We start from the raw sequence: 26,060 nt of genomic DNA, 5'->3' as shown, positions 1-26,060 counted from the left end.
CAAAACTTAGATTAAAATTATAATATGCTGATTTTTAGAAATACTAAAACAAGTGTTGATTTTTTTGGTGTATTTTTTGACAAAATGTTATGATAGCAAAATATAATCTCTTTCATATTACGTTCTCAGCATGACCATAAAGATGAAGATTTTTACAAAATTTTTTTATTCATCATTTGTGTTTAATCTTTGATATTTGAGTCATTTGCTTTTGAAGTGTCTTGTCAATTTTTTCTCTACTTCACTGTTAACAGCTCTAACTTTGACAGATTCTCATTGTCCATAATTTGTGATTCGGTAGTGCTCCAGCATCATGAAATCCTGAATCTCTTGCAAAATTTCACTTTAGAATCTATTTCCATTGTATTATCTGATACAACATTCTACAATCAGCAAGAGACTAAAATTGCTGTTAAGTAGTTCACAGAGATAGATGTTAAACTGACTGGGAAAGAGTGTTCAGGGAAGGATTAATTTATGTGGGGGTAGTCCATTAGCGAATACTTCCCTGTGATGACAATCCTGGCTTTCTTATATCACTATGTATGTTGGAAGACTGGGATAATGCTTGGACTACGAGGAACTCTTGTAATTGGCAATAAGATTATAATAAGGGCTGAAAAGTGAGCAAATGGTAAAGCTGGAAATGCAAACTGGTGTCCTTTACAAATGGGGAATAGTTGAAATCATGAATGTGGATGAGGATCCAGGGTTTAGGGAGAATCATAGAAAAAGTGAGAAAGTATACAACGTAATAGATATAGAAGAGTAATCACATGCGTTGGAGCAGAACTAAAAGAAAATGGTGCCATGGAAGCTTAAAGGAGTGGGAAATAGCTATCAAAAACAAGGGACAGCCAACTCTACCTAGCGTAGCCTTGAGGTCAAGAAACTGTGGATGGGAAGTCATCCATGTCAATACTGAACATCTATCTCCTACAACAGGCTAAATAGGTAGAACAGATGCCCCAGGAGGCCTAGGTCACATTTCAACTTGGGGATTCTGTGAAAACTCCCACCAAGAAATCTACTGACATGAGCCTGTCACATTTGGAACCATCTGGAGTCTCATGAATTCACATCCTTGGCCCTGCCACCTACAATTCCTCATTCCCTCAGATTTTAAACAAGAAGACTTTATGCCAGTACTAGGCAAAGATTTATTAAGTAATAAATCAGAAAAGATCATGAAGAAACTGAAAACAAGCTTTCATTTATCAATAGCTTTTGGGCTACTGCATTCTCAACCATTTCTTAGAGAAGTGTACAGAATCTAAATATATCAGGTCTGTGTTTCCAAGAACAAATGTGCATAAGATGAACTCTCCCATAAGATGCACAGTGATTGTACAGTTAAGCCAATAAGCTTATAATTTTTCAGCCTTTTTGCTGAATTTTCTCGATGCTTATTTTTATCTTTTCTTGGACTTTCCTGAAATCTGTTCTATATGTTTTCTTCTACTTCTTTTTTTTTTTAGCTGTAAAATAATTATAATAATCACTCACATTTCTGAGTTCTAAAATTTGCCTTAACCATGCACTGAAGTCAGCTAGCTTCATTAGCAGGGTCTTTTTAACCTGCAAATAACTCGTTACAATAAAGATGACTCAAGCCCTCAATAAAGCTTTACAAAATGTCATCTCCATTTAAAGCCTTCAATCAAACACCTCTAACTCATTATGGAAATGTGTTAGCATGATTTAAAATTCTAGCATTTTCAACAAAATTGTTACTAGGTCCACTCTTGGCAACTCAGAAAAGCTCAAAAATATATCCCAAGGAAAACAAGCTTTTCAAGGGACCCTGAGGGAGAGGGAGGAGACGTCCATGGGTGGTACAAATGGTTTGTGCTCGACTACTAACCCAGTGGTGCCTCCTAAGAAAGGCCTGGTGATCTGCTTCCATACAGATTACAGGTAAGAAATCCATGCAGCAGTTCTACTCTGTAATACATGGGGCTGCTATGAGTCAGAATCAACTAGACAGCAACGTGTTTAATACATGGGGGCACTTGGAGGTTTGTTAAGCCTGTGTGGAAAGTGAACAGCATTTTTCCTGTATGAATGATTTCACTAGACAAGGTAAAAAATTAAGTTCTAGAAGGAATCTTAATATCTCCTTTGATCCACTCCTGTTTTCATACTAGAGTCCCTCTTAAAAAAAAAAAAAAAAGGTCTTGAATTTCAGTCTATGGGCACTTACAAAAGAATCTTTTTATGGCCTTCAGATATTTTGAAACCCCTAAAATAAAAAAAGTTAAGTATTACTCAAACGTATGCCAGAAAGGTCAACATTTGTAAAGTAAAGAAGAAAAATGCCCGATTATTTAAGCACTTTTTTTAGTAAATACATTTCTGATTGTTAAATACTCATAATTAAAAGAGTTTCCCTTATCACACAGCAATACTTATTAACTTTGTAGACTGAAGTCTGCCCCCAAGGGAAGGTGGGAGGGACATAGAAGTCATTCATCACAATCGGTCCTAATTTTCTACGATTCTTAACTATAAACACGTTCTACAATATGACACTGGAGTGAGAAAAGGTGATGATCAACTAAGAAAAGGTCAAATTTTTGCTGAGAACAACAGCTTGAGTTATAATGCTTAATGCAGCAGATTTAGCCTTGTGCCGAATTTACTCATTCGCTTTATTGGTCTTAGGCTAGGTTCTCCAGAGGAGCAAAACCAGTGAAGGGTATGTGTATATATACATATATATACACGCACACACAGAGAAAGATTTATTTCAAGGAAATGGCTCACACAGCTGTGGAGGCTGGCAAGTCCCATATCCATGGGTCAGCATTTCTATCTGCCACTGACACTTCAGGCACCATTGGATCAGCCGAATCATATGGCCCAATGGCAGAGCAGCTTACATGGCAGCCTAAACCTGTTGCAGAGCCTTTTCTTGGCTGGGCCCCACTCAAAACTAGCAGCTTTTCGAGTCACTTGATAAAAAGACCAGAGCAGCACACCCAAATGAGGGATATGTTGCTTCCAAAATACAAAGATGCCTGCCAGGTATTGCGCCTTCTTTTCAGTTGAAGGAGAGGCCAGATCCAACAGCTTATCCTCCACTTTAGAAGGAATACCTCAATGTGCCTCACACCAAAGGACCCCTAGAAACTTTACTGAGAGTCATTAGCACCTTTAAGACTAGATAAAGCTTTACCTAGGGGCGTCTCTCCCCTCTCCCTCAAGGTCCCTTGAAAGGCTTGTTTTCCTTGGGATATATTTTTGAGCTTTTCTGAGTTGCAAAGAGTGGACCTAGTAACAATTTTGTTGAAATGCTAGAATTTTAATCATGCTAACACATTTCCATAATGAGTTAGAGGTGTTTGATTGAAGGCTTTAAATAAAGATGACATTTTGTAAAGCACAAACCGTTTGCACCAGGCTTGAGAACCAATTCAGAAAACTCATCCCTACGATTTTGTTCCTCTAGAATCATTCTCGGTACCAAATGTCTTAGGCAGGACTCTCTAGGGGAGCAAAACCAGTGAAGTATATATATATGTATATATATAAACATATAGAGACAGAAATTTATTTTAAGGAAATGAATCACACAGTTGTGGAGGCGGGCGAGTCCCAAATTCGTGGTCAGGAATCAGGCTGGAGGCTCTTTCTGACTCACATGGTTGCAGGGGCTGATGAACCCAAAAACTGGCAGGTCAGAAGGCAGACTGCTGGCTCATGGGGCTGCGGAAGCTGGCAAATCCCAAAATCTGCCTGTGAGGTAGAAACCTGCTGGCTCATGTCCCATGAACCGGAAGTCAGATGCCGAAAAGTCAGATGCAGGATCCAAAGTGAGAGTGAGCCTTGCCAGAGCATCCATATATATTGGATGCAGGCCACACACCCAAGGAAACTCCCCGTACATCAGATCCCGAAACGGAGGATAATTACATAATACTGAGAATCATAGGCTAGCCACGTTGATACATAACATTAACCATCACTATTGGCAAAGGTCTCTTGGAAAACTCCTAGGTCATCAGCTTGAAACATGGTCAGAATGCCTCGTTAAGGTAAGAAAGAAGTGAAATTTCTTGGTACAGATGTTAATTTACCAGTTGCTAACGCAAAATTTGTATAAAAGACTATCAAAACTATACAAACCAAAAAACCAAACGAGTTGCTGTCAAGTCGATTCTGACGCATGGTGACCCCATGTGTATCCGAGTAGAACTGTCCTCTATAGAGTTTTCAATGACTGTGATCTTTTTGAAGTAAATCATCAGGACTTTCTTCCAAAACACCTCTGGGTGGATTCAAATTGCCAACCCTTTCCATTAGTAGCTAAGTGCTTAACTATTTGTGCCATCCAGGGACTCTGGAAATAACACACTAATTATAAACTCTTAGAATACAGTATTGCATATCCTGTGATCCACTCTTCACACCAGGTGAGACATCACTCCATAATGCCTTCTTACCCCAGCTTTGATGAACCTTTACCACGTCTAAAATGTCGCCACCACCCCCGTACTTCCACCTTCATCCTGTTCTACCTCTTCGTTGAAGCTTTTGCTTACATAAATATTACACTATAAATATATAGACACATGATCTAAAATAAAAGAATGGTTTAAGCATATATACTTTAAAAAATATTTGCTACAGGGTGAATGACTGGGTCAAGAAAAGAAATGTTTGGATATTATTATGAAATTACATATTTGGCCACTAGATGTCGCCCTTTCTAAGCATAAAGATTACTTCACAACCTTTGACGTTTCAGTAGCAGTTATATTCCATTCTATCTGACGTTCTTAAGTTAAATCAGCTACAATATTGCATACTTTAACAAGGAAAAACTCTCTTTAGTCTCTGTATGGTCCTAAAAGAAGAGAAATGTATCGGTGGCAGAAGGCTTATTAAACAGAAACAGTTGACCAGCTGATCATGGAACCCTAATAACTGAAATATAATTATTATATTTCACAATAGAATCACTACTCATACTGGAGCTTTTGAAGTTTAGGTTGTATTTTACTTCTCTATTGTAGATATGATTTACAAGGAAACACCCCTCTAATCTATAAAATATTTTTTTATTTGTTGAACATCATTGCAATATCTGTGCAATTCGTCTTTTTCAGACAGTTTGGTATTTTAGCCTTTTCTATCTCTCCATGACTCTTACGACCACTCTTTCTGCAGGTGGTGTTTGATTTGTAGGTGTATAAAGGCGTAAATCACAGTATAGAATACAATGATAAGTTTTAGCAAAGTATTTATTTTACTATCAGGGACTGAGAATAGATTATCTGAAAATCGCTTGCCCTTGGCTTGTAGGAATCTGCTGTATCCCATTCCTAGTTAGAGATCCAATTCCCTAACATAAACTAAATATAGTTCACGACACTAGGTACAAAGGGAAGAGTTAACGTTAGAAGTTGGCAGCACTGGAATGAGTCACTCTGATACCACAGAAGAAGAAGTTTAACAGTTGGAGGAAACAAAATACAAGCAACAAACGAAACAATATAACCAGCCAGAGTTCCCTGTGAAGAGGCCTCTAACGAGTGAAACTTGATCAAGTCCTGTCAGTGTCCAAAGCCATATAGTTAAAATGCAGCAATAACTAATGAAGTTACTAATTTCCCAAAAAGTTAAAATTGTGACTCTCATATGTGTATAAAATGGACACTCATAAAAGATCTTATTCAACTCACTGATTAATGAGAGAACCAAAAAGATGGTAAGGTCAGTTCAAGAGAGAATTCGAGCAATGGAGATTCATAGTCAGTCTTGCAACCAATTAACCAAGCTGGAATGTCTACATGGTCTTTCTCCGGGGTGCATAATTTCACAAAGATCAAAACAGGGTCCAGAAGGTTTTGGGATTCCACAAAATGAGGCACATGTGACCACACTCCAACTCCTTCACTCCAGCCATGAAGGGCAAATGATGGAGAGATATATCTCAAGTGCAACAGGACTTAACCTCTAACTCCTGCATTCTCTAGAATTTGTACCGATCACTTATTTTACCCCCCAACAGCTTGCCCTTTGACTTAATATAATACATGAGATTCTCTATTACAATGTAAATAATGGAGACTGGTAAATGACCAGGGTATTGAGTCATCACACAAAAGCAAGCAATACCTTGTATATGGTCTATATGAGAAACTATACTAGATAAAATGTTACCAATGGAAAACATTGTAAAAAATGTGCTTTTAAAATATGCTTGGTATTCTTAACAATATGATATATGGTTTATAATTTTCTCAGAGATTTCAGGACATGGGAGGAAATCTAATGTATTGACAATATATTCCAGGAAGATATCAGGCTGACAAAATACCTATCTAAAAAAAATGCTCTATTTAAATTCAAAACTTGAAAATCCTGAAGAAATTTTAGACATGATTAAATGAACCTTAGAAAATTATCTTAAATTCCTAGGATTTACATGCATGGAACCTAAAAACATGAGGTGCTCCAAGCTCAATTACTAATTCAGCTTCGATGCTTGTAAAGATTATACCACTTAGCCCATGGCTGAGAAGACTCAGAAAATTAATCAAACATTATGACATTAACTATTAAAAGTCTAGACAGTCTCCTCGTGACATACACTTTGATATAACAACCATGCTAAGTTTTTTTTTTTCTTTCCAGGATGTTATTTCTGTATTTCAATACCAGATAAAAATAAAAGGAACACTTATGAATTCCCCAGTCAAATAAAAATGAGTAATTTGTTGGTGTATTACATTTACATTTATACTTGCTCTAAAATATGAAGAGTTCTATAAAATAGAAAAGTGCTGTCAGTCTGTTGTTCAGTATTCAGCTTCTTCAGTTTTCATGGGTTGTAAAGTCTTTTAGGATAGAAAATATTCCCTACAAGACCATCCTGTAACATTTCTAGCTTTAAAAGTAGATGTAATTTTAATAATAACGTGCCACTTTTAAGGCTCCATTAGGCACAGCTCTGGTTGCCTTTGATTTACTCATCAATTCAAGGAATCTGAAATTTTCTAAAGTCTAGTTTTTGAAAAAAAATTGAAGCAGTCTCTTTGCATTAAGCCATCTGCTCTGCATGATTGCAGTGACTCATTTTTAGCATGGAAGCTTCTCTGCTTGTGATTGAATTTCTCAATCAATTGAACTCTTTGGAAAGAATTCATTTCTGATAAAGCACATCATTGTTACCAGACTAGTAAAATAATTATAATCAGCCAAATTTCTATTGGATAGCATCTTAAAGAACTCATGTAAATTTAACAACTTATTCATGCAAATTAATTTACTCATCACCAAAAAAGAATATGAAATTGGTACTCACGCAGGTTTTATAGTATGGACATGCTTTTCATGGACAAAGGCACCAGCAAGACCTCCTGCTCCTGAGTTTAAATACTGAATTGAAAATAAATTAAATTGTATGGGCTTACTTAAATATATGACAAAATATAAACAATACAATCATTTGCCTTTTTTTTTAATGAAACTAAATTTCAGCTATTTGGAAATTTTGCTAAAAGGAAAATAAATAAAAAATAACATTATTAGGTTGAGGATACACAGTCATTCTATGTCTGGTCAAATAAAAGAAAAAGAAACCAATACTGTAAAACAAATACAGGAGGCTTTGAAAAGACCAATTCTTTCCAGCTAATTTAATTTCTCAATATGACAAAATATTTGCCCTGGTAAGGTGGGAAAACTGATTGATAGAATTGATTTGAACATTAGCAATTCAATTTTGTGCAACATAATATGCAGTAATAAACTGAATATTCATTTTAGATATGTTGCAAAATTTGGTGGTTTTGTATTTTTTTGTCAGAGCATTAATATTCAAAGAGTAGATAAAGAATTACCAAAAAGGTTAATCATTACAAAATAAGAGATGTCTTTTTAACTAAGAAAGCTTCTAGAAGTGGCATTAGCCCAAAGCTCTTGCGCAGTAAGTTCCTTAAAACACCATGAGACAACAGATAAAAAATTCCAACATAGAAATCAAGAAACTGTGGTTTAGAAAGACTAGTTTGCCCCAACTAATAAACAGCGTTGCCACTGAGGTCTGTCTAATTTCAGTGGTCAATCATTTAAATTTTTTTGGTCATGAAAACATTTAAATAATAATAAAGGTATCATATTTTAAAAACACCTAAACTAAAATTTGTTTTATTTCCACCCTCCCTGTCATTTTTTTTTCAAATGCCAATACCAACTGACTCTAAGAATTACCTTGAAGTAAGTAGACATTCAGAACATCAACAACAAAACCAAGAACCTAATCAATTTGAATTAAGTTCTACATGTGTGAGGCTTTTTCTCCACAACCTCCTGACATTTTCATAGAAGCCTAGGGATTGAAGGAGTGCGTTCTCCATAAAAAACAAAACAAAACCTTGAACCAAACCCATTGCCATGGAGTTGATTGCAACTCATAGCGACCCTATAGAACAGAGTAGAACTGCCCCATATGGTTACCAAGGAGTGGCTGGTGGATTCAAACTACTGACCTTTTGGTTAGCAGCCGAGCTCTTAAACACTATTAGAAACACTATAGGGCAGTTCTACTCTGTCCTATAGGGTCGCTATGAGTTGGAGTCAACTCAACAGCAATGGGTTTGCATTCTCAATAGTGGATGAAAATACCAAAATTAATTATTTTTCATACTATCCTATCATGCGACTCTTACTATTAACTAAACTCAGAAAACACAGAAATGAAAAACATATGAAAAAGTAACTCGAGTCCTTAAGATTGGCCCACCTATCCAGTTTTTTATTTGGATTAATGTCAAGGTGAAATAAAACGATGCAAACACATTAACTAGTCTGTACCTTGTAGGAACACCAGCAGGCAAAATCAACTCCCCAGTCGTGTAAGTGGAGCTCAACATTTCCAACTGCATGTGCTAGATCAAAGCCAACAAAACAACCCTGGGGAAGAACACAATGACACATATTAGATTTGCTTAATGGTTAGAAATAGTTAATCCAAATATCTTTGAGAAAATCTTTGACAACCCGCTGTACCATAAACAAGGGCATCCTTTAATGCAGTGGTTCACAGAGAGTGAACTGTGGAATTCTGAGTGTTCCCAAGGCTTTTCATGAGACTCACTAGGTCAAATAATTTTTGTAATACTAAGACATTCTTTGCCTTTTCCGCTGTGTTGACATTTGCACTGATAGTGCACCAACAAAGGTGGGTAAAACTCTGGCACCTTAATACAAATCATGGCAATGGCACCAAACTCTATGAGCAGTCATTCACTCTTAACCTACTCCCCCCCAAAATTTCACTTAACAAGTTCCTTGATAAAGCTATAAAAATGATTAATTTTTACCTCATCCTAACACCTAATTCTCATACTTTTAAAATTCTTTGTAGGAAATATTTATAAAACACTTGGCTGCATTCTGAAGTAGGACGGTTGTCTCATAGTAATGCATTTGTGCAATTATTTCGGTTGCAAGCTGGACTAGCCCCTCTTTTCATGGAATATCATTTATACATGAAAGAGTAACTGACAGACAAACAATGATAATTTAAACTTGAACATTTGGCATTCTTTTGAAAATAAAGTGATTCTATCACTTCAAAGAAAACAACTTATTGTATTTGTTGCCAATGGTAAAATTAGAATTTTCAAAAGAAAAGCAGAATTTTGGAAAACTTGTGTCCATTCACTTCTATGAGTATGACTACTTCCCAGCACATATCCAGGCACTGCAGATGAGTTTGCTGGTGATATTAATAAATACGACTTTTTGTATCATATGAAACATGTCAATATTCGGAAGATCTGTATAATTCTGTGAACCAATATTTTCCAAATGACCAATGATTGATGCTATGTATCATGCATGGATCAAAGATCCATTCAAAGTGCAAGATTGACCAATGGACTTTAATGTAACAAACTATAGAAAATAGAATGATTTGGTTTCGCATTCCATATCACAACTAACCACTAAAAAGTTCTCACTTGCCAAATTTTGTGTAGTATCAAAGAATGTCCACAATTAATTGAAAAGGCTACTAAACTACTCCTATCTTTCCCAACTCCATGTATGTGTGAGGACAAATCTTCTTCATATGCTTCACTAAGGAAAAAAAAAAAATTCAAGAGATTGTATTCAGAAGCAGGTATGAAAATCCAGTTGGCTTCTAGTAAGAAAAACATTAAAGTTATTTGTCAAATGTAAAACAACGCCACCCTTTTTGCTCGTTTTGGAAAAAAATAGTTATTTTTCATAAAAATATCCTATTTATGTTAACCTGTAAAGGGTTTGTTACTGTTATTTAAAAATAAATCAATACACTACTATGATAAATATATTTTAAAATTTAAAGTACAATAATATAGACATACAAACACAAAATTAATAGCTCTTTGAGGTCCTCAATAACTTTGAGTGATTGAGTGTAAAGAATTTCCATTACCAATAAATTTGACAACTACTGCTTTAGTGTGTACTAGTAACTTGAAACCACCTTATTATACTGTGGTGGTTTCCATGTTGCTGTGATACTGGAAGCAATGCTACCGGTACTTCAAATACCAGCAGGGCCGCTCATGGCGCACAGGTTTCAACTGAGCTTCTAGACTAAGACATACTAGAAAGAAGGACCTGGTGGTCTACTTCTAAAAGCATTGGCCAGTGAAAACCTTATGAATAGCAGCAGAACACTGTCTGATGTAGTGCCAGAAGATGAGAGCCTCAGGTTGGAAGGCACTCAAAATATGACTGAGGAAGAGCTGCCTCTTCAAAGTAGAGGTGACTTCAATGACGTGGATGGAGCAAAGCTTTCGGCGCCTTCATTTGCTGATGTGGCATGACTCAAAATGAGAAGAAACAGCTACAAACATCCACTGATAATGAGTACATGGAATGTGCGAAGTATGAATCTAGGAAAATTAGAAGTTGTCAAAATGAAATGGAACGCTTAAAGATCGATATCCTAGGCATTACTGAGCTGAAAAGGATTGGTATTAGCCATTATGAATCAGACAATCATATGATCTACTATGCCAGAATCACAAATTGAAGAGGAACGGCATTACATTCATTGTCAAAAAGAACATTTCAAAATCTATCCTGCCTGAAGTACAATGCTGTCAGTGATAGGATAATACATCTATAAGGAAGACCAGTTAATACAACTATTGTTCAAATGTACACATCAACCACTGATGCCAAAAATGAAGAAACTGCAGTCTAAAATTGATCAAACATGCAATCAAGATGCACTGACAATTACTGGTAATTGGAATTGGAAACAAAGAAGAAGGATCAGTAGTAGGAAAATTTGGTCTTGGTGATAAAAGTGATGCAAGAAATCATAAGACAGAATTTTGCAAGACCAATGACTTAGTCATTGGAAATACTTTTTTCAACAACATAAGCAATGACCATACACATGAACCTCACAGGATGGAATACACAGGAATCAAATACACTACATGTGTGCAAAGAAATGATGCAAAGGCTCAATATCATCAGCCAGAACAAGTCCAGGGGTCGACTGCAGAACAGACCATTAATTGCTCATATGCAAGTTCAAGCTGAAGCTGAAGAAAACTAAAACAAGTCCATGAGAGCCAAAGTGCTACCTTGAGTATATCCCACCTGAATTTAGAGACCATCTCAAGAATAGATTTGATGCATTGAACACTAGAAGACCAGACAAGTTGTGGGATGACATCAAGGACATCATACATGAAGAAAGCAAGAGGTCATTAAAAAGACAGAAAGAAAAAAAAAAGACAAAAATGGATGTCAGAAGAGACTCTGAACGTAGAGTAGTAGCTAAAGCAAAAGGAAGAAATAATGAAATAAAAGAGCCGAACAGAAGATTCCAAACGGTGGCTTGAGAAGACAATGTAAAGCATTATAATGAAATGTGCAAAGATCCGGAGTTAGAAAACTGAAAGGGAAGAACACATTTGACATTTCTCAAGCTGAAGGAACTGAAGAAAAAATTCAAGCCTAGAATTGCAATACTGAAGGATTCTACTGGGAAAATATTGAATGATGCTGGAAGTATCAAAAGAAAATGGAAGGAATACACAGAGTCACTGTACCAAAAAGAACTGGTCAATGTTCAACCATTTCAGGAAGTAGCATATGATCAAGAACCAATGGTACTGAAGGAAGAAGTCCAAGCTGCAATGAAGGCATTGGTGAAAAACAAGGCTCCAGGAATTGACAGACTCCCAATTGAGTTGTTTCAACAAATGGATGCAGTGCTGGAAGCACTCATTCATCTATGCCAAGAAATTTGGAAGACAGCTACATGGTCAACCAATTAGAAGAGATCCATATTTGTGACCATTGCAAAGAATGGTGATCCAACAGAACACAGAAATTATCTAACAGTATCATTAATATCACACAAAAGTAAAATTTTGCTGAACATAATTCAAAAATGGCTGCAACAGTACATCCACAGGGAACTGCCAGAAATTCAAGCCAGATTCAGAAGAGGATGTGGAACGAGGGATATCTTTGCTGATGTCAGATGGATCTTGGCTGAAAGCAGAGAATACCAGAAAGATGTTTACCTGTGTTTTATTCACTATTCAAAGGCATTCAACCACGTGGATCATAACGAATTATGGATAACATTGTGAAGAATGGGAATTCCAGAACACTTAATTGTGCCCACGAAGGATCTGTACATACACTAAAAAGAAGTCATTCGAACAGAACAAGGGGATACTGCATGGTTGAAAATCAGGAAAAGTGTGCATCATGGTTGTATCCTTTTACCAAATTTATCTGATCTGTATGTTGAGCAAATAATTCGAGCACCTAGACTACATGAAGAATGTGGCATCAGGATTGGAGGAAGACTCATTAACAACCTGTGTTATGCAGATAACACAACCTTGCTTGCTGAAAGCAAAGAGGACTTGAAGCACTTACTGATGAAGATCAAAGACTACGGCCTTCAGTATGGATTACACCTCAAAATAAAGCAAAACTCCTCACAACTTGACCAATAAGCAACACTATGATAAATGGAGAAAAGACTGAAGTTGTCAAGGATTTCATTTTACTTGGATCCACAATCAATGCCTATGGAAGCAGCAGTCAGGAACTCAAATGATGTATTGCATTGGGCAAATCTGCTGCAAAAGACCTCTTTAAAGTGTTAAAAAGCAAAGATGTCAGTTTGAGGCTAAGGCATGACTGACCCAAGCCATGATATTTTCAATTACCTCATATGCATGTGAAAGCTGGACAATGAATAAGGAAGACAGAAGAAGAATTGATGCTTTTCAATTATGGTGTTGGTGAAGAATATTGAATATGCCATAGACTGCCTGAAGAACAAACAAATCTGTCTTGGAAGAAGGGCAGCCAGAATGCTCCTTAGAAGGGAGGATGGTGAGACATCATCTCATGTACTTTGGACGTGTTGTCAGTAGGGACCAGTCCCTGGAGAAGGACGTCATGCTTGGTAATGTAGAGGATTAGTGAAAAAGAGGAAGACCCTCAACAAGATAGATTGACACAGTGACTGCTACAATGGTCTCAAACATAACAATAATCGTGAGGATGGCACAGGACCAGGCAGTGTTCCATTCTCTTGTGCTTAGGTCACTATGAGTCAGAACCGACTCAACGGCACATAACACCACCAAAAACAGTAATTTTGAAGCATCAGTTTCAGTTTAGCATTTAATTTCACATCATGTCCACATTTTAATTTTATCAATTCACTATACACTCTGTGGTAAATTCCATTTATGGTTCCAATTCCTTCCCCTTCTAATATCCACATCCTTTGCCGTATAACTTTTCAGTTCCTCTCACTGGGATCGGGATGTAAATCTCTGACGCTTAGCTCAGTCACGTGGCTTTTTTTGAGGAATGGAATATTGGGAGGTGTAAAGCAAACAGAGTCTCCAGGAATATGTGAGTGATTCAGCTTGGTATTTCTTGCCCTCTGCCATTCCGGTGAGAAGGACCTGCTTGAAATAGCCTGCTGGCCCAGATGGAAGATGAGAGAAATGTGGATCGGAATCACCCTCACCTGAGCTCAGCCTGGATTGGGTGTTCCCCACCCCTGGCCCCCTAACTTGGCCAGAAACATATGAATAAGCTAAGAGGAATCTAGCAAGACCCCTCTAGCCAAGTCTTGTCTAGATCAACAGACATCAATATAATCCATAAATACACTATTATTATTTTAAAGTACCAAGTTTTTTTTAAATTTTTTTAACCTGTTTTTGTCATAGTGCATGCACATTTATTTCGCTGTTATTGTCAAGCGTAATTTTTTTTCTTTTTTTTTTATTGTACTTTAGATGAAGGTTTACAGAACAAACTAGCTTCTCATTCAACAGTTAGTACACGTATAGTTTCGTGGCATTGGTTACCAACCACACAACATGTCAGCACTCTCCCCTTCTCAACCTTGAGTTCACCATTACCAGCTTTCCTGTCCCCTCCTGCCTTCTAGTCCGTGCCCCTGGGCTGGTGTGTCCCTTAAGTCTTGTTTTGTTTTATGGGGCTGTCTAATCTTTGGATGAAGCATGAACCTTAGGAGTGACTTCAGTACTGAGCTAAAATTGTGTCTGGGGGCCGTACTCTTGAGGTTTCTCCAGTCTCTGTCAGACCAGTAAGTCTGATCTTTTTTTGTGAGTTAGAATTTTGTTCTACATTTTTCTCCAGCTCTGTCCAGGACCCTCTATTGTGATCCCTGTCAGAGCACTCATTGGTGGTAGTCAGGCACCATCTAGTTGTGCTCAACTCAGTCTGGTGGAGGCTGTGGAAGTTGTGGTCCATTAGTCCTTTGGACTAATCTTCCCATTGTATCTTTAATATTCTTCATTCTCCCTTGCTCCTGAAGGGGTGAGACCAGTGGAGTACTTAGATGGCCACTCACAGGCTTTTAAGACCTCAGATGTGATTCACCAAAGCAGAATGTAGAACATTTTCTTTATAAACTATGTTACGCCAATTGAGCTAAATGGTCCCTGACACCATGGTCCCCACAGCCCTCAGCTTAGTAATTTGGTCCCTCAGGGAGTTTGGATGTGTGTATGGAGCTTTCACGACCTTGCCTGGTATAAAGCACCAAGTTTTGAAATGTTTCGCTACACATCATTTTTATGGCAAGAACTAATTAATACATACATTCAGCTCAAAAAGAGGAAGGCACAATTTACATAGTCCTGAGAATTATAGCTGCCATTACACCTAGGGAGTACATACCCTAATAGAATCACAAGATGCGAGGTCTAGATCAGTTCTTACTTAAAAACAAACAAATCCATTGCCATTGAGTCAATTCCGACTCATGGCAACCCCATGCGTTACAGAGTAGAACTGAGTTCCATAGGGTTTTCTTGGCTGTAATCTTTATGGAAGCAGATCACCAGGCCTTTCTCTCATAGTGCCGCTGGGTGGGTTCATACTACCACCCTTTGATTAGCAGACAAGTGCAAACCATTTGTGCCACTCAGGGACCTAGTTATGAATTCAGTCCTTCTTAGTTCCCATGTCATCAGAATAAAATTCTCTCTCCTCCATGCTCAGTGTGATTCTGTGTTTAAAGATGTGTACTTTTGAGACAACACAGCCCCTTTATGTGAGCCTGGTGTTTTACCTGGTGCTCATTTAAAAAAAAAAATTCTTCTGATCCAATGGTAGAGAAGAAAAAGATCATTTTCGGAGAGATTTTCAGTTATTTTGGACTTTACACAGTCTTCTCTATACAGCCACTCAAAATCTGACTCTTTTCTGTCTTTCTGAGTTATTTACTTGTTATATGGTTTCAAGTGTTTTGTATTCTGTCTAGTAGAATTCACACTGTTTTAGTGTAGAAACCAAGCCTTGTCTCTATTAAATTCCCAGAAGAATGACCTGGAACAATGAATACATATTATCCCAATTATACCCAAGTAATAACTTTCAAATTTAATTACTTACCGTCAAAATCATTTAACTTTCTACATGTCAAAATGTTAAAATCTTACTTAGATATATAGTGACTCATTCCACATTAAGACAAACTTGTACATGAAAATGAATTTAAAAAAGAAAACACTGATCTTAAATGGGGGTGATAGTTCACTTTGCAAAATATTTCACCTCTGGATTCTACTGTCAGCTTACTAAATACACACATAATAATCACATCCCCAAACTTTAGTCCTATAACTTTGAAGGAGCACATCTATTGTTAGAGGTTTTCCTAAAATAAATGCAGCTGGACCAGTTTTAGAATCATTCTAAGACCTCTTAAGATAACCTTGGTAGGGCTAGATAAATAACTCAATGCTGCTTTTGCAGGTACTTTCCCTAGAGCAGAGGGATGCAAACTGTGATCCATTTTTATAAATAAAGTTTTATTGAAAAACAAACATGCTCATTTGTCTATAGCTGCTTTCACACTGCAGTAGCAGAATTGAGTAGTTGCAACAGAGTCTATATAGTCCCAAAACCCAAAGTATTTACTATCTGGTCTGTTACAGAACAAGGCAATATGTAAAAGAGTCAATTAATTAGATACCTTACACATTATAGTGTGACTCATCTAGTATCTCACAAAAGGAAATGTTCTTAACAGTAGTATATAACTGATTTTTTTTTCTGTGTGTGGGAGTATGGATTTGTGCTTTTTTTCTCACAAAACAATGAACAATAAATGTCATAAGAATAAGACAGATGCTAGTACAAATTTTGGGAGTGATAGGAAAGAAATACAATTTAGTCCCTACCAAAATTTAGAGGTTATAAAAAACTGGATTTGCAGAATAATGTTTACATTTAACAGACACACACACATCTGTTTGCTTTCTAAGATGCACTTTTAATATTGAAATTTTAGTCGGCGGAAAAAGTTAGTTATCCTGAATTTGAAACTCTTTTCTTCTTACCAATATTTCTAATTAAAGCAATGATTTTATGAAGCAATATTTGCAACTCAACTTTATATGATTTTTTTTATAACTCAAATTTACTTAGAAAACTCAAGAAATAGAAGAGACAGTACTTTTACTTTATTATTAATTATTTATAAAGAATGGCATGTTGAAGAAACCACAAACCTTCAAATAGGGTATCCTGTTATTAAAAGCCCTGCGGCCAGGTCTCTGGCACCACATCAAAAACTCACTTGCGGCTTCTACAGTATGTTTTAGTGCATGCACAATTCTTTCCCCATGGATAGAAGAAAACATAAATTATTAAAATGTCACTGTTTTGAGGAAAGGACCTCAAGATATAAACTTGAATGAGATCTCTAATAAAGTGATTTTACAGAGGTACCACTAGATGGCATCATCTTAAAAACAAAGAAAATAAAAATTCTCAAAAACTTCCCTACAGCCATTCAGTTAAATACTTTTCATTATTTTATCTCTAAGATTAAATAACATGATATGAATAGGCAAAAACATAACTTCCAAACTTGAATGCCTATTTTATGCAATTAAAAAAATATTTGCAACAGATTGTTTCTTCACAATTACTCACAGGAACTCACATTCATGTTGACACAAACATACATCAGCACAGCAGTGTTCAGCCGTCACTTGATCTTATTTATAGTCAAATCCCCAAACTATTACAGTAGTCTAACAGTTCTTAATTACTCCAGTGAATTTCCTGCGCTATCACTAGAATGAATTTTCTAAATCACATGTCTGATTATAAGACTCACTGATTCTCTTCAATTAGCCCCCATTAACTTCAGAACACAACTCATACTCCTTGGTTTACTTCTTAAAAACCTTTATAACCTGGTCTCTTCCAGCTCTCCTGTCTCAGGTGCCCCATATCTACGTTTCTTTATTTACATAAACTCTTTCCTTTCACTGGGCTATTCTTCCTCACCTCATTTGCTTGGCTAACTCAGATTTTAATCACAAGATAACTTCCATGAGAAGATTCCTTTCCCAACCGTGATGGTTAATCTCATGTGGTTGCAGGGCAACGGCCTTTTCTTTATATATGGCCTTTCTGGCCATAGTCTTGTTACTCCCACAAAAGGATTGGGTGGGACTATGCAAATAAGATATGTAAAACTCTTGCTGGGGTTGGCTGGGACTATGCAAATAAGGTGCCTGTGGCTCACCAAGTGAATTAGTCAGCTTTGCCATCCTGCTAGGCTTAAAAAGAGCCAATCCCACAGGTTGAGGGGGGACCTCACTACCATCAAGAAAAGCCAGCAGTGGAGAGCATCCTTAAGCCCAGGGTCCCTGTGCTGAGAAACCTCTTAGACCCAGGAGAGAGAGAGCTGTAACCCTGCAGGCAACAATGGCACAGGACCAGCAGACGGCTGGCTGCGTTGGGTTCACTGAACCAGAGTGAGAGAGCTGCGCACCTTCAGACAGGAGGCTTCCTGCAGGAGTGGGAGTGCCTCCAGGCACTTGTTGGTGAGTTAAAGAGCTGTAACACTTGCCAGAGCGGGGCAGAAGCCAGACCCAAGCAGGGCCCAGTGGCAGAGGTCGGCCTGTGGGCATGGCTGAGAAGAAGTCCTGATCAAAGAACCATATTGAGTTTTTCCTGTTATTTCCAAGTTGATCCTGATCCTGAATTGTAACCTGTTATTTCCCTAATGGAACAGTGAGTGATTACTTAGGTGCCTCATGGAAGCAGCTATTTATACAACTTAAGTATTTTATTGTTTTAACAACCCACACGAGAGTACCAACGCATACCAGTTTAATGTCAGCCCTGTGTACTACCACAAATGTTATCTTGTATAATCCTGAATTGTAAACCTGTTACTTCCCTGATGCAGTAGCCCTTGTGATGCAGTGGTTAAGCACTCAGCTGCTAATAGGAAAGGTCGGCAGTTCGAACCCATCAGCCGATCCTGAGAGAAAGACCTGGCAGTCTGCTTCCATAAAAATTACAGCCTTGGAAACCCTATAGGGCAGTTCTACTCTGTCCTATAGGGTTGCTATGAGCTGGAATCTACTCAACTGCAATGGCAATGGGTACTTCCCTAATAAACCCTATAATCATGAGTATAGTCTGTGAGTTATGTGTGGCCATTGCAACGAATTATCAAACCAGCAGAGAAGTAGAGAGTGCCGTGGATGGGGTGGCTGGTCTCAGAATTGGTAAAAAGCTTGGAGAGTAGAGGTATGTCTGACCACCTCATAGGAATCAGCTTTGGGCTGATCATGATTAATCTCCCCCCTTCTGAAGTTAGGCGCCCTGGTGGTGCAGTGGTTAAGAGCTCAGGCTGCTAACAAAAACGTCAGCAGTTTGAATCCTCCAGCCACTCCTTGGAAACCCAATGCGGCAGTTCAACTTTGTCCTATAGGGTCACAATGAGTTGGAATCAATTTGATGACAATGGTTTTGTGAAGTCAGAGGACCTCTGACACCACCATTTTACATGTGTGAACTTGGCTAGGCTATTGTGCCCAGTTGTTTGGTCAAACACTAGTTTAGATGTTGTTGTAAAGGTATTTTGTTGATATTATTAACATTTATAATCAGTTGCCACTAAGTCAAGCAGACTACCCTCAATAATGCAGTGTGCCTCATCAAATCAGTTGAAGGCCTTGAGAGCAAAAAGTGAGGTCTCTAACACAAGAGGAATTTTGCTTCAAAACTGTAACATAGATATCATGCCAGTTTCCAGCTTGTCACCTGACCTACAGATTTTGGACTTGCCAGCCCCCACAATTGTGTGAGCCAATTTCTTAAAATAAATCTCTCTCTCTCTCTCTAGATAGAGATAGAGATATCTCCTATTAGTTGTATTTTTCTGGAGTACCTTAGTACACCAACCCCCTCCTCCTCTCTCTTCTTCTACATATCTCTCCTATAACAATTATCAGATCTTATTGTCTTCTGTTTTCACACAACATGAACTCCTCAAATAATTGTTGAGTAAATAAGTAAATGAATGAACAAATAGTAAAGTCATACAATTATCAATGAATATTCTCTAAGCTGACTTTAGATTTTAAAAGAGTATTATTTGAGATCCTTTGCTTCTGTTAATAATTCATTGCATATGCTATTTATTCAGACTTGGCATCTTTTAAAATGAAGTATTTTGGACAAATAACAGCAGTTTGTGTTCAAAATCCCTGTCAATAAAGCAAGGAGGCTCACGTGTTTTTGTCCTTGCCATCATTACTAACACGATAATGAGAATTTTTCTAACCAGTGGAGTAATATGAAACACATGTCTGTGCTGGAATTTCCAGGTAAAGAGTTAGTTCACTGTCTTTCAGAAGTCATTCACTATTTGTCTTTTTACTAAAATGGAGCATGTATTAAAATCTTGACAACTTTATTGATTCATTCTATACAGATTGATTTTGGACTGACCAATATTATTTATTCTTCACCAAAATAATCCTATGAATTATGAAGATCATCAAGAAGTAGCAGATTTGGTGCGAAAAAAATGGTAATTATACAAGATAAAATACTTGTGATAGTACATAGGGCTGATATTGAACTGGTATGAAATGGTACTCTCTTGTATGTTGTCAAAATACTAAAATCCTCAAGGTGTGTAAATAGCTTTTTCCACTAGCCAACTGAGTAATCACCACTGTTCCAGCCCCCACAGTCCCTGGGAAGTGCCTACAGGGCGTGTCTGCAAGATAGCCTGTGGCCCTTCATAGAGAGCAGCGTCTGCTTGTTCCCTGGCCAGTGTTAGCCCAGACTCCTAGGAATGAGATAACACCCTTGGCAGAGGCACTAGGACCATGCAGGGTGAATTTCAGGTGCCATCTGTCCCTCCAAGGCTAGTGATGAATGCTAGCCTGCATTCCTATAGAGTGACCTTCTTGTGACTGTAGGAATTTTTTACATCATACCAATTAAGTTCTTAAGTATTCTGAATATCACGTTTGTCTTGATGCAAAGGTAATAGAAGACAATCCAAGAACCAGAGTGTTATAAATTTTATGAGTCTTCTGGGCAATATTACCTGAAAAAGAAAAAGTGCAATGGGAAATTTGAGGATAGTGAACAAAAAAAAAGAAAAATACATAAGGGTATGCTTGCATTAGTCAACTCTGTATAGGTGGTAGGGGGATTAACAGTAACAGGTTGACTAGTTAACTCGGATCTTGAGATTTCCCAAAGAGGCTCATTATTACAGAGTGGCTAAGTAGTACTGGGGGAGAATAGGAATGGAAAGCGGGCAGATGAAACTTGATGAGGTTTCTTGCCATGATCTTGGAACAGTTGACTTTCAAAAAGCCTTTCAAGTGCTATGATTCAAAAGCATACATAGACATGAAGATTAAAAAAATATAAAAGAAAAGTTCTTTTTTTCAACCTAAATTTACCATGATCTTCAAAAATGTCTCACTTTTTCTTCTTCATCCATATCTCTGCAGTTATGAGCAGGAGTTAAGCATTATTTCTTGTATTATGTTTACTTTGTTTTACTGTCAATAAGTTGTATGCATCACTAGTTCCTTCCAAAAATTATTTAATATATCTATCTTCTAATTTTTCTGATGTAGTGTGTTAAGCTTTCATTTATTTATATGAATAATTTGATGAGATTAGTAGCTGTTCACTACGGAAACAAAGCAAAATGAAAATAAGCAAAAAATAAAAGGGACATGACATAGTCTTACCAGTGAACTACAGGGGAACGTTTTAGTAACCAGATAGCATGGCAACATAGTCAAGTCTCAAAATATTTTCTGTAGGGCAGAAACTGGATGCCACTCAAAGCTAATATAGTACTAAGGCTTTTATAGATAATATATGAGACCAAAAGTTAAGTGATCAGCAGATGTATTGAAGAAAAATAAATACACACAGTATTAAAACTAGCACCTGATAGTCAATTCCAAATGATCATACGGAAGTTCAACAGCACATAGAAACAGGAAGAATAGACAAGATTTCAGCCTCAATCAAATACTGAATTATCCTGAAATTAAGGTCTAATAATTCCAAATTTATCTCTTATCAAAATATTATTTTAAAATGAAAGTATTATGCAGAAGGGTAATAATCACAAACAACCCTTACCAAACATGATAAGCCAATCAAGAAAAACTACCATTGTGTTACAGTGATTGACAGTATTTATATGCATACTGAGGAGACAATAAGTCCTGATAATATGAAAATTACTCAATGCCACTCATGTGGGCAGATGCTAGGAATTGGGAACTGTGAATATACTCTACAGTTTCCAGAGAACTTAATTTTAAAAGATGAAAAACCCAATAAAGGAGTACTTTTGAATCAATAGTCTTGCATAAGAAAGGGTGTGCACAGAAATCAAGGGACTCATTGAGTTAAAAATGAGTGACTTCAATCTGGAGTCAGAATGAAATCTGAAGGAATATTTTTATTTGGTGATTTAAAAATTCTGGTTTGGATTCAAGGGTAAGCTAAAAACTGAAAATGATTCTGAAAGTTTCATCTATTTATCAATTTATGCAAATTATACTAATACAGAATTCAGATCTTATTACCAATTTATATCAAGTGCTACCACCCACCTGTCAAGTTTGTAGTACTGTGGTGGCTTGCATGTTGCTATGATACTGGAAGCTATACCACCGATATTTCAAATCCTATTGGACCCACCCATGGTGGATAGATTTCAGCAAAGTTTCCAGACCAAGACAAACCAGGAAGAAAGGCCTGATAATATACTTCTGAAAATTAGCCAATGAAAACCCTATGGATCACTACGGAACACCGTCCAACTCAATTGTTTTGGACTTGCCATCAGGAGGGGTAAATCATTAGTGGAGAACATCACGTTTGGTGAAGTAGAGTACCAATGAGGGCGTGGGAGATTCTCAGTGAAATGGATTGGCACAGTAGCCACAATGATGGATTCAAACATTTTGGAATCCATTGGCTGTTTGGCTATTGTGACGACAATGCAGGACCAGGCAACATTTTGTTCTGTTGTGCATAATGTTGCCGTGAGTCAAAGACAACTCAGTGGCAGCTAACAACATACCAAGTGGGCATAAAAGTATCAATATATAAATAAATATACCTTAATATTATTATAGTTAATAAATTAATAATAATATTAATATTTCCAAAAACTAAAGTAGCTTATAGCTGTAGTTACCCTAAAGGAAAATATGAAAGAAGTGTCTTGTTGGAAAAGTAAAGCAACAGGGGATGGGATTTTGGAGAGAAGAGAATGGGCACGAGCAAGCCAAAGAACTTGTTCTTGACTAAAAACCCAGGATTCTAGAATGGGTGGTGAAATTTTACTCAGGTGTTGAACACTGTCAAATTACTGCATTTTTGGGGGCCTTCCAGAGCTCCATTTATGTTACAGAAATGGGAGCCTTTCCATTTTTTGAAGCTAATATGTAACCCAAGTTACTCTTTGTTTAAGTTCCAGAACTGTTACAGCAACATGATTTTCATAGCTATCCAGGTTTTCCATGGGAGAAACTGGTAAAAAGAATCTGGGACCAAAATTATGTCCCCTAGTTCTATGAATAGATGCCAGGAGGAAATGATGGCTCTGAACTTCAGTGAAAATGTAACTCCTAAACTACCTGAATGCTCCCCTTGAGCCAATTCACAATACATGGTTTTGGCCCAACCTTAAGGTAAAATGAAGCATGCATAAATATACCTTCTTCTGGTGTTATACTGTTTTTTCTTTTTTTTTAAATGCACCTTAGTGGATTTGTGCGTATCTCTGTCAAGCACTTAACGCAGTCAAAACAATTGTCCATTTCTATGTTGATATGCCTGCCCCATCTCCTTTTTTGTTTGTTGTTCTTTTTTAAATCTCTCTCTTTATATATATATATTTAATCCCAGAACCTAACATAAAGTGAGAGAGAGGCCAGGATGTGTATGAAGCAATGAAGTTTCTTGAGAGCACTGTGTAACTCAGCCAGCCTATTAGAGGGTTCAGTGGGCTTCCTAGTAGAATTCTCCCTGGTGGCATGTAGATTAGTAGTTTTCCAGTCATACAAAAGTTTGAAAGCTCTTCTAGAGTGAGAGCTCTTGGAAACAACCCAAAAAGCCCTGAGGAGCTGCTGATGGGAGTAACAATGGGGCCATCATTGCTGGGAGTTACTGCCAATTGAATTATTGCCTGAAAGACACATAAGAAGGAGAGATGAAAGGAACAGTGACTTGGAGCCTATCTTAGAGCAGCAGTTGAAAGGTTCTACGATGGGCACTGCTGAACTGAGCAGAGTCTTATTAGGCAAGAATTTATGATTCCCAGTCTTAACATCCAGGGGTAAAGTAATATTCCCTGTACTAAAGAGATAATTAGTTGAATATGTAAGATATGGGTCTCACATTCCCAAGAAAAGAAATGACCAAGAAAGGAGGATTATACATGTTTTCTATGACTTTCATAAATTTTGAGGCTTCTTTGCAATTAGAAGTCATGTAAACGTGATTACTTTACATGTATAAAAATAAACAATGTGATAGAGCAGAAAGAGTGCTTTGGTTTCAGCCATAGGTGGACTCCAATTCTAGCCTTTACTGGCTGGCTAAGCTGCCTTGGGCAAGTGCCTAACCTCTCTCAGGCTCAGTGTCCTCGACTGAGTCATGGTGAAAATTTCCTGTTAGGGTTGCTGGGAGCACTGGAGACACAGTACATACCAAGTGCCTGATGTATCGTAGCTATTATTATACACATTTGTGAAAAGCACTATTTCAGGAACCAGAGACATTGTTTTAGCACTGCTTTCTTAAAGGAGACATTGATGAGATTGGCAAATCCAGAGATGAGAATTGAGGGCGTTTTGCTAATGAAATTTAAGGTAAATGTGTAAGTTGAGAGGGTATGAGACAGAGCTAGCAGCTTCATGAGGAAAAAGAGTATAGGATTTGGGAGGGGGAAAAGCTAAAAGATCTTGAGACCCTAAAGCCTTGTGTAAGTTTTCTTATTACTTCACAAAGAGTGTGCTTGGAAGGACAAGTTTTCAGCTATTTCTTTTACCTGAAAGAACAGTGATTGTCTTTCTCTTTTTATTGTCAGAAGTAAGTGCAGAACCAGAGGGGAAAAAGGAAACAAATTTGGTAGTACTGTTCTCTTTCTGCAGTTTTTCTCTGGCTGACAGGACCACACACAAAGTATAGTTTGTTTGATTTATTTCAGAGACCCAAGATGGGAAAAATTGCTTACGGCAGTTTTTCAAGCTTAATTTAGTTCATTTAATATTTAATGACTTAATGGAGCAGCCTGCGTGTCCTGATTTTGTCAAAGAATAGAAATGAAATTTGAAAAAGAAAATTTATTTTAAAAATACTGATTTTTAGAATAACGAACCATTATAAGTAATTATCCAGAACTCTCTGATTCTTTTTAAATGGGAATGCAGTTGTGCTTTTAATGCAATACTGTTATCCATTAAAGTAATCTGATCCACTCGATTGCTGATGTATACGCACTTAGCCATTTACTGGCCAAACAGGTATGTATTTAGAGAAAACTATTTGCAAAACACTATTGCAGATCTATGAGGTCTGCAGGGTCAGCCTTCAGATAATATTTCAACACTCTATTGACATACTAGTCTATTAGGCTATCCAAATTTGAGACTTAAAATAGACATAGCAATAATTACAATACAGTGCAAAAAGTGGCCAATGATACATTTGTCATCATGCTATGAAAATGCAAGGGTAAAGATTTATTTTGATGCAGAAGAGCAAAGGAAGGTCAGGGATTGCACATTCATGTTTCTACGGGGACAAGGCAAGTAATAAGAGTGGGACCTATAAGAAATACTTCACTTTACCCTTTACTGTAAGAATATCACAATGGAAACATGAATATAAATGGTAGCTGTCACTCTGCCTCAGTGCCTAGGACAATAGGGAAAGGTAGGGGTTGTATTAGGATTTTAAGTCCCATCTAAGGGACAGAGGTGCTACTAAGCTTAGTATTGTCCAACTTCTAATTTTTTCAGAAAATATTTGAAACTAGGCATTTTTACATCAAATATCTTGATTTTTAATGGTTGGCATTTGATGAAAACTTTAAATATATACTGTGTGTGCTAATACAAGCAAATCTCTAGGGCAGACTGTAACCTGTGATGCAGGTAAGTGTCTGAGCTGGAATGGGGGAAAGAGAATCTTTACAGATGAGC

The 26,060-nt window shown here is 37.2% G+C and overlaps 1 protein-coding gene across 2 annotated transcripts in view; it reads right to left on the bottom strand.

The window, feature by feature from the left end:
- The window catches only part of KYNU (kynureninase), a 154,949-nt gene that overhangs the window by 37,104 nt on the left and 91,785 nt on the right, over nt 1-26,060 (bottom strand). For both annotated transcript variants that reach the window (XM_004375104.3, XM_023730210.1), the window contains 2 exons: nt 8,824-8,922; nt 7,313-7,386 (listed from right to left, as the gene is read on the bottom strand). In XM_004375104.3, coding sequence (XP_004375161.1) covers nt 7,313-7,386; nt 8,824-8,922 — 173 coding nt within the window. The remainder of the gene's footprint in view (nt 1-7,312; nt 7,387-8,823; nt 8,923-26,060) is intronic.

Source organism: Trichechus manatus, unplaced genomic scaffold (assembly GCF_000243295.1).
Source record: "Trichechus manatus latirostris isolate Lorelei unplaced genomic scaffold, TriManLat1.0 scaffold00033, whole genome shotgun sequence".
NCBI classification, from domain to species: domain Eukaryota; kingdom Metazoa; phylum Chordata; class Mammalia; order Sirenia; family Trichechidae; genus Trichechus; species Trichechus manatus.
This window is presented reverse-complemented; position numbering and strand designations above follow the sequence as displayed.